The sequence below is a fragment of the Macrobrachium rosenbergii genome, unplaced genomic scaffold (genome assembly GCF_040412425.1).
Source record: "Macrobrachium rosenbergii isolate ZJJX-2024 unplaced genomic scaffold, ASM4041242v1 13902, whole genome shotgun sequence".
Lineage (NCBI taxonomy): Eukaryota > Metazoa > Arthropoda > Malacostraca > Decapoda > Palaemonidae > Macrobrachium > Macrobrachium rosenbergii.
Genome location: NW_027100722.1, coordinates 985,774 through 996,012, shown reverse-complemented (window position 1 = coordinate 996,012; position 10,239 = coordinate 985,774). Strand labels below are relative to the sequence as shown.

Genomic DNA, 10,239 nt, shown 5'->3' with positions numbered 1-10,239 from the left:
AAATGTCTGTCCCGTCTGTTTGTGTGACGTCGGGTGACGAGCCTAAAGCATTTCGCTTTGTTTACATCCATAAACGTCGGTCGGCGTCAGTGACTACATATATAAGTTTTTGCGTCTTGTCTCTTCGTCGACGGTAGGTGTTTTCGTATTTATCTTTCATGATGATTGTTTTCCGCCTGGAGTAAAGCTGCTGCGGGTATATTGCTCGACTTGTGAGGTCGCAGGAAGTGTTTGTGTGATGAGCCTCTGAGCCATTTCTGAGAGCTGGATTTCAGGTGACCCAGGAAGGTAGGCCAGTTTCAGTTTTGACCTTCCGTGTTATAGATAGTTTATTATAAGTGGTGCAAAATTATGATTTTGCTATTATGAAAAGGTATGGACATTAATTGCTTATGGAATTAATTGCTAAAATATAGGTTTTTCTGTTGTATTATGATGTGATTTGAATGATTTTGAGGTTTATTTCCATCGCAAATGAATACTTATCCTTCCCCGGCAAATGATATAAGTTTAAATTAATAAAATTACGACTTGTCAGAATACTGCACCCCTCTCTCCGTAGCTAATACGGCAAAACTGTAATCAGTAAACACAGTTTTGCCTTATTAGCTATGGAGAGGGGGTGCAGTATTCTGACAAGTCGTAATTTTATTAACTTTGTATACAGTATATCATTTGCCGGGGAAGGATAAGTATTCATTTGCGATGGAAATAAACCTCAAGATCATTCAAATCACATCATAATACAACAGAAAAACCTATATTTTATGTTGAAAGCAATTAATGTCCATAAGTAAAATAATACCTTATAAGTATTCAGCAGGTTCAAAGTTGTGATTTTGCTATTATGAAACGGTATTTGGGTAATTCTAAGCCCGCTGTCCGCGGTGAGGTAGCCTATGGCAGTTGACGTTTTTCTATAGAACTTGACCTGCTGAACAAGAATTTCAAGTAAAATTTTGTCGGTCGACTGTAACTAAAGCGTAATTGACCCTCGAAGACTGCACACCGGTACCTGGGTCCCCTGCACTGGCGCATACAGCTCAAGGGTAAATTACAGTTTAGCTGCAGCCGACGGGCAAAATATTACCCTAAACTCATGCAAAGCAAGCAAAGCAACACTGAAAAACGTCAACTGCCACAGGCTACCTCAACTACACACTAACCGTTGCTTGCCATCGGGGCGAAGAAACGTAAACGGTAAACAAATCCGCCATCTTGGGTTACGTAACCACTAGGGAGCCATATGTTCAGCAGGGGGGGGGAGGGGAAGGAGAGGTACTGCACAAAAGGTACAAGTTGGTAAAGTGACGTAGGACTGTTATGTAGAAACATGGCGGTAAATGACAGTTACCCAAAAAATAATAACGCTCCTACATGAAAAGCACTAAAACCTAATAACACCAAAACACAGGTGACCTAACTACCTACTAATAAAGAAGATAGTTTAGGAACCTTACCTTAAAGGGGTGGAGGGTACAATTCAGCCGCCGCCTTTACAAACGCTGCGTGAGCCTCGTCTTCGGGTCATCAAAGTGGATTTTAAAATGGGCTACTGCCAAGTACCCGACGAGTTGTACCTCCTACTGCCGTACCTAGGCGTCGTCTCACGAAGTTCCTCCACCTCCTCTCAATAGTATTTGTATGCACACCAGTTACTGGGTCCACAAAGTTCATGGAGTGATTGACGGTTAAGTGCACGTAGCCTTCGTCCTTCAGGCAGTCATAAGCTCCCCAGCAATCAGATACAATAGTTGTCCCCGGTACAATGTAGTCCTTATAACTAAGGTAGCAATTGACACAGGTAAGAGGCAAATTGCACTTGGTTACAGGCTCAGAGGAGCGGGGAGGTTCCGGGGTGACGTCCGTCATCATGCTGGGTTGAAGAGTGAGTGAACTGTGTCGGTGAACTGCACCGGAACAGGGTAGGAAGGATGAAGTTGGGGGTGCTAAAAGTGTATTTCTGCTTTCAGTTTTGGGGTAGCGGAATGGCGCTGGGCGCCTTATCCGCATTTTTAAAAATAATCTGGCAGGCTCAAATATGCTCTGGCAAGCGGTAATATTGAGCTGGCGCCGCGCCAACCACAGGGCTTACAAATTATGTAAAAAAGTTTTCTGTTAACGTCACTGAGAGAAAGTGGTAGCGAAACGTCCTGCAAGACCCTTCTCCTCCTACCCCATATACATGCTTCAGGTGTCTGCCGACAAATGTAAAGTAATTTTGTAAGTTATTTATGGTAAAATCATGTTGCGAAGAGACGTCAATATATTTGTGAACGGAAAAGTACTGGAAGAACGTTGTAGGCACAAGCTAAAACAAATAGGAAACGGTTATAAAACAGTTGAGCAAAAGGAATACATGTAACTGAGTTTATGTATCCCCAAATTCTCCACCTGGGTGAAATGTAATGTTGGGGTAGCGTTGCAACGTGATTGGTTGGGTACAGCCACCCGCCAAAAACCCACCAACAACTCTCTCAGTTGGAGGCATTGGATGAACCGAAAGCTCCCCTGTAAGACCCATTTGCGTGACATGGCCTGGAATCAGCAGTAGTAGTGATATGTGAAAAGTACCTTTGTAACGGCTCGCGCTGATCATTTATTCCCCCTTATTTTTACGCTTGTTTTTCGTGTTCCAAATGACGTATATAACTGGAAATACAACAATAAGTTGCCCAAACCTTTTCCCAAGTTATTTACCCCACCCAGAACCCGAGATTCCCAACGGGTTCCCCTCACCGTGAGCTATTCTCGAAAGTGTTTTTACCCACCCAGGACCCAGATTCCCAACCGGTCCCCCTTACCGTCGGCTACAGTTCTAAGGTAAATTACAGCTTAATTACAGCCGAGCGACAAAATATTACTTTAAATTCTTGTTCAGCAAGTAAAGTTCTATAAAAAAATGTCAACTGCCATAACCTAGCCCACCGCGGACAGCCGGCTTAGATCTACCGGTATTTGTATAGACTGCAGATTTTCGTGATGCTCTTGTAAGTGGCTATTAGGCTACTGATGCTTCCTGTCAGGTTCTTCTGGGCTTGAGAATGAATGTGTTCAGGAATTTCTGACATTGCTTACATAAATGAAGGGATGTTTAAGGTGTTACTTACAAGGAACCACAATGATCTCATTTTAAGTTTTGTTGAAGGAATGGTCCTTGATTTAGAGGTTTTATTTATGAGCATTCTATTTTTCTATGATATTTACTCTACCAATTGTTGAAGTTTTTAGTTCTTGTTTATCATTCTCTAAGCAGAAATGACAGGATCAGTTAATAAGCTAATGAATAGGACCTACTGTACATGAAATGGAAAATTAATGTGGATCTTAATTCCTTGAACAACCTTGAAGGAGGAGATTTAAATGAATTTACTTTGGATCAGTACATTGTATTTGTGACAGATAGGTTAAGTTCAGTAGAAGAAATACCGTATTTGCTGGTGAAGGTTTTTAGATTATTAGTTTTATATTGATATTCTTTTTTTCAGGAAATGTTAGGGGAAGTAAGTACAACACCATTCCTCCAGGATGCTAAAGAGTGTTTGTCACATGTGAACCCTCTTTCTCTTCATAGCATGGGGCTCACCAGTGAATATGATGGGTAAGATTTATTGAAGTTTTGATCAGTTCATGTAGAATGAATTGGGATTCATCTGTTGATGGATTAATTCTCATGCGTGGGGGTTTCATAGAGAGCATTGTTTATTTTTGCTTAGTTGTATAAGGATATTAGTAGCGTATATGTCTAATTCTTCTAAATAAGGAGAATGTCATAAGTATCAGGTTAATGTAGCAGCATGTAAGTGTAGTGTTTTCATCAACCAGACTAACTAGAAGATAGTCTGACAGAAACATGACATGACATTCCAAGTTTTAGTCACAATTTAAAGGAATGCATTTTAGCAAAGCGTGCCTCGATGAAAGGCGGGAAGTTGACGGCCACAAACTACAAGCGCTTGCTTCCCAGCTTAAACAACAGGCACAAAAGAATACATATATACATTATTTCTAAGTGATGTTTCTCTTTCATTGGCAATACATATCAGTAAGTGGAAAGGTAAAGCATGTGGTGAGAGTGTCAGGAATATTTTAGCTGCATGCACAGTATTGGTGGTCATCAGAGACTGTTAGTAATCCTTACAGTCTCCAGATGAATGTCATATCAGTGAAGGAACCTAAGAAAATTTTCTACAGTAATTTTCAAGTTATCATGTTCTTTAATACTTTGTGATTTCTTTTCACAGTAACTCAGATATTGATGGGCAGGAATCACATGAAGCAAGTGTCTTAGATGTAAATATAAAGAAACTCCCTGAAGCAGATGGTTCTGCAGTGAAAAAGAAAATGTAAGTTTTTGATTGGTGCTTTTGTGTCATTGGAAAGGTTACTTGTAGATTTTTCTTTCATGATGTATGTATCCAAGAGTTTCAATTTTCTCTGAATTCTGTAGTTCGATAATGGTATTTTTAGGTACAGTACAGGTTCACAGTCTCTTTATCTAAAACCCTTGGGGCAGTGGTGTATCAGATTTTGGAATTTTTGGGGGGTTTCAGAACTGAAGCTTGCTCTGTAAATACACAAGGACAATTTATCTGCAACAAAAACATTCTGTAAAACTCAAAACTGTACAGCATTAAAAATAACCGCAATTTGCGTATACACTCATGTATTATCCAGTCTCGTGTATCTTGCAATCCTTATAATTTTGTCTCAGAACATAATTTCAGCACATATATTGTGTATAGTGCAAGGTGCATTTTTGGTAAACTACACAAGGCCATGCTTTATATGTGAGTTTATTTTTTAGTAGGTTATATTAGGCTTAACTTCCTATGCTTGTATCAGTTTTGGTAGATTCCATTGTTAATACTTAACATATATATCTAAGTTCCTCATAACTAATTAGTAGGCCTAGGACCAGAAGTTTGGTAGGTTAAGTGCAAACCTCCATACATTCAGCCAGGTATACAAAACTTGTGGCTTGTCCAAGAATTCATTACTATTACGGGCTGCTGAAAAGCAAGAGCCCGTGTCAGCACAAGGCTGACTAAATCTAACTGGTAGTCGTTCATTACTATTTGTTAAAATTAAGTCACTTACTGTTGCATGCAAAACACTGGCATAAACAACAGCGAGTACTGACATAACTGAATCAAGAAGCAGCTGTTTACTGATGTTAGTTACTGTAACTAACATTGAGAAACAGCTGTTTGCCAATTTTAGTTATCATAACTAACACACATTTATTAAGAGTTGCATTACAGTTATGAATTTGTTAAAAATTAGCTAATTTTCAATGGTGATTTCAATAAATAACAAAATTCTTATTAATCCTTCACTCAGTGGCAGTGGAGCAGGTCAGCTAAGTGTACCACTAAATTTAAGTTTTATATAAGTAACTTACCCAGTAATTACTTAGCCAAGAGTTTCTACTTGAACGGCAGCTGGAGTTTGTTGGTGTAGGTGACTAGACCCCACCCAGTTTGGGCTAAGAGAGAGGAACAACACTGCCAACAAGACAATTTGTTCCTGCCGCTCATAGAGTCTACGCCTGGTGTTGACGAAGTACCTTGGTTTTTTTATTCATTGGTTTCTTCCCATTTAGTGAAGTATTTTTGTTACGGTAGCCTTTCAGCATTGTTATTTGATGTTGACTTTCTTTGACGTTTTTCACAATTGTGACATTCAAGCTAGTTTAGGCATGTCTGACACTAGTTCTAGTTTCTGGTATTGCAGTAAAGGCTGTAATACCTGGATGACAAAATTGACATATGATTCTCATATTATGTGTACCAATTGCAGAGGGCAGGTTTGCTCTATTAATTTGACTTGTGACGAGTGCAGGGAATGGGGGGAACAGTAATGGAAGACAGTAGCTTCACATTTAGCTAAATTAGAGAGGGACCGAAAGAGAAAAGCGGCCGCTAAAGCCGGTGGGAAAATAGTTAGTCTTTGACACCTAAATCTAACAATACGATATTACTGTTATTTCACCTGTTGTTAACCCTTCCCCACCTGCCTCAGTTCTTTCTCCTAAACCACCTACTCCTCCTGGCTCCAATACTTCTGAACCCGATTGCTTTACCAGCTTTGAAAATAAATTTGATCAACGGTTGAATTTGGTAGTGAGTACAGTGGTCCAGTTAGGGGTGCCAGTGTGTGTGTCCTGTTGGACAAATTGGAAAAGAGTGATAAAAGTGAAGTGTCAGTGGAGGAGGCGGCTGCTCGTCCCACTGATTCTCATAGGCAACAGTCCCTACCATGCTCCCCTCTACCTGGGAGGAGGCATACTGGTAGCCCAAGGGAGGTCAGTGGGGTATGCCCACGGGCAGTCGTCCCCTCAGTCCAACCTGTTGTATCCCAGGTTGCGACTAGAGACAGCTGTTGGAAAGGCGTTTCGGATGTGCTTCGGCTTTTGTCAAGCTCAGAGGAGTCCTCGCCTCATAAGAGGTGCCTTCGGTGCTTCCCTGACGAAGCTTGCCCACTTGAAGGACACTCATCGGGTAGAGATCTGTCCCTGCATCTTCCTTGCAAGAGTTTGAGGGAGCCTTCCTTCAGTCCTCAGTCTTCTTGCAGCAAGTGGGACAGTCCAGAGTGTTTCTCCTCTCCTCAGCGCCAGGAGCAAAGGTTTAGACTCTCCTCTTCCTCTTGGCGGCGTTCCCCATTGGACTCTAAATGCAGTTCAAGCAAGCAGCTTCTTGTCTCGCATAAGTGCCCTGTTCTTTCCGAGCGTCCTGGATAGGCTTAGCGTCCGTTTCACGCTGAACGAGCGGCTGAGTGCCCTGAAGCAGCCAAGCGCCCGGTAGCAGTCAAGCGCCCAGTAGCAGCCAAGTGCCCGGAACCTCCTGAGCTTCCCCAAGTGGTTGAACACCCTGAAGCGCTTGATCGACCTGTTTTGGGGATTCGCTCTTCTATGAATCTTCCCTCTTCCGCTTTAGACCTGTCACTGGTTCCTTATAGCGTCAATTAGACACTATCCTGTAACTTCTTCAATAACCTTCAGCGCCGACAGCTCCTGAGCTAAACCCGGTATTGTCTCCGATCTCTTCTGATGATGATGTTGATCAGGACTGAACCTCGACTCCATACATGTCCCCGCACAAATTCCTTCTTCAGCAATTCCCGGACTTTTTCACACCTGCTGCTCCTTCCTCTCCAGCTTCATCTTTCATGATGAGTAACCAGCCTTCGGACTGTGAGACTTTCTAAGATGGTTCTCTCTTCCTCATCGAAGAAAGCTCTAAGCGAGGTGGAGAATTGGCTTTCTGAGAAGAGGGAACAAGGGAAGCCCTGCTTTAGCGTACCACCCTCAGGTTTTGCACGTATGCGCTGTTTGTCTTACGCGATGGGAGAAGCTCCTTCCCTGGGAGTGGCTGCCTCCTCCCAGGGGAACTTCTCGGCACTCATCAATGCTTCTCCCAGGGTTTTCTTTTCAGCTCAGGAGGAGGACTATTTGTTGAGTCTTTTTAAATCTTTCGAAGTTTTGAGTTTTCTTGACTGGTGTGTTGGTGTGGTTGGCAAGAAAATTCGGGATCCCACTCTTCCGAGAGACAACTCTTCGGAACTTCTTAATTTCCTCTCCTGTGCTGAAAAGGCAATTAGGGATGGTTCCCAGGAACTAGCTGCCCTCTATGCTATGGGCATTCTAAAAAAATGAGAACTTTGGGTTTCTTTCATGTCGAAAGGCGTGACGACTCCACAGAAATCGGCTCTTCTTTCTTCCCTGCTTGACAAACGGCACTTATTCCCACAATCCACAGTAAGGAAGCCTACTCAGGAAGTCAATTGCAGGATCTTCTGACCCAATCAACTAAGAGCCAAAGGGATTGGCCTACCTTCTCTGCCAAACCCACCTCCCCTCTTCAGCCTCGGCCCTTTCGTGGAGGCAAACAGAGGCCCCAGTCCAGATCTCGAGGGACAGTTAGGTTTGCGTCGGTGCCAGGCTACGTCTCTTCTGGGAGAGATGGAGCAACAGAGGGGCGGGTCAGTGGGTAGTGAAAATACCAAAGGAGGGATACTCCATCCCCTTCAAGGAGAGGCCGCCCTTGACCAGTACTCCCGTCGTATTGACGGCTTACTCCATAGGATCGGAGAGATATTCGGCTCTCTCAAAGGAGGTTTCCTCTCTCCTGAACAAAGAAACCACAGAAGTAGTAAAGAATGTAATGTTGAAGAGCTTCTACAATCGTCTTTGTGTAATGCCCAAAGCTTCAGGAGATTGGAGGCCAGTGCTCGATGTAAGTGTATTGAATGTCTTCATAAAAAAAAAAGACAAAATTCGACATTGGGACCACTCATTCAGTTCTTGTGTCCATCCGTCAGAGAGATTGGATGATCTCCCTGGACATGCAAGGTCCGCATTTTCATATTCTGATCCACATAGACTCACGGAAACACCTCAGGTTATTATTTGAGAATAAAGTCTATCAGTTCCGAGCACTTTGTTTCAGTCTCTCGACTGCCCCACAGTTATTCACCCTAGTGTTGGCTCCCCTGGCGGGATGGCTACATCTAGCGGGAGTAAGTATTGCTATATCTGGACAATTGCCTACTCCATTCGACCATGGAGCAGCATTGCATGGAGGACTTGCAGAAGACTTGTTTTAACTCAAGAATTGGGACTTACTGAATCACGAGAAGTCGCGGATGACCCCCACTCAGAAGATTCTCTATTTTGGGGGTTCAGATAGACTCTGTTTTCAGTTTTCAAGAGCTTGAGGAAAGTAGACCTCTGTCACTTTGCAAGAGAGTGGATGACTCTTGGGTCTGGCTTCTCTGGAAAAGTTGGTAAAACTAGAGGCCTGCTCCAGTTTTACCTAAGAGCTTGCTGAGATTGGAAGGTTCATCAAGATCAGCACTTCTTTCCGATGACTTCAGAAATAAAGGAGGATCTGCGGTGGTGGAGGTCGAAAGAAAAACTCACGGAAGGGAAACTCTTCTCCCGGTGAGCCCCGACCTAGACTTCTTTTCCAACGCGTCGAATCTAGGTTGGGGAGCCCTCCTTGGTAACCTAGAAGTCTCCGGAAGGTGGTCCTCAGAGGAGAAGAAACTTCATATCAACATAAAGGAGTTAAAAGCGATACATCTGGGTCTGCACCACTTTGCAATAGAGGTCCGCCACAGGACGGTGGCTGTCCATGTGGACAACACCACGGCCTTGGTGTACATGAATCATCAAGAGGGAACCCACTCATTTTCTCTCTGCGAAGTAGTGAGGGACCTTCTATGCTGGGCGGATCTGAATCAAACTTGTTTGGTTACTCGTTTCATTCAGGGCAAGTGCAGTGTCCTGGCGGACGAATTGAGTTGTCAGAAACAAATTCTGCCCACTGAATGGACTCTAGATCTTCTATGTGTTCCAGCCTTTGGAATCTATGGGGTCAGCTGACCTTAGATTTATTTGCAACATCCAGAAACCACTACCTGCCTCTGTTCTGCTCCCCTTCCCTGGACCCACTAGTTTGTGCGACGGATGTGATGATACTAGACTGTCCAACCTGGATCTTCACACCTTTCCTCCATTCGGGATAATTCAAGAGGTACTAAAGAAGTTCCGCTCTTACCGCATTGTAAGAATGACACTCATTGCCCCCTTCTGAAGGAGTGGTTCCCAGACGTGCTCAATCACCTCGTAGACTTCCCAAGACGCCTCCCCAAGATTCCAAGTCTTCTCAGACAACCCCACTTCAGGAAGTTCCATCAAAGTCTATCCTCTCTGGCCCTGACAAGATTTCAACTGTCTGCAAGCTCATCTTAGCGAAAGGGTTTTCCAAGTCATTGGCGGAGGCTATCGCCAAATGTAGACGTAACTCCTCCGATAATATCTAACAGGCCAAGTGGTCAGTGTTTAGGATTTGTTGTAGAAGAAACAAAGTTTCTCTTAACATCTATCGCTCAAATAGCAGATTTCCTTTTCTATTTGAGATCTTCTAATGGCCTGTTTGCTTTGACAATAAAGGGGTATAGAGCAATGCTTGTCTCTGTTTTTCGCCATAGAGGGCTTAATATTTCGAACGATCAAGATTTGTCTGATCTCATTAAATCCTTTAATATCTCCAAGTCTAGAAAAGAGGAGACCTTCTCTTGGAATCATCATGTAGTCTATAAGTGGCTTGCTAGTCCTTGTTTTGAGCCTAGGGATCTGACATGGAAGACTTTTTCTAGTGGCCTTAGCCACAGCAAAAAGAATAAGTGAGCTGCTTGCAGTAGACGAAAGGATTGGTTTTTCTCAATGGGATA

General features: G+C 43.2%; 1 protein-coding gene across 1 annotated transcript in view; it reads left to right on the top strand.

Moving 5' to 3' along the window:
• LOC136837949 (WD repeat-containing protein 44-like) overlaps nucleotides 1–10,239 on the top strand; it is a 37,287-nt gene continuing 27,048 nt past the window's right edge. Inside the window, exons 1-3 of the mRNA XM_067102817.1 lie at nucleotides 1–133; nucleotides 3,489–3,601; nucleotides 4,245–4,346. Of these exons, the coding sequence (XP_066958918.1) occupies nucleotides 3,492–3,601; nucleotides 4,245–4,346 (212 nt within the window). The 5' untranslated portion in view covers nucleotides 1–133; nucleotides 3,489–3,491. The remainder of the gene's footprint in view (nucleotides 134–3,488; nucleotides 3,602–4,244; nucleotides 4,347–10,239) is intronic.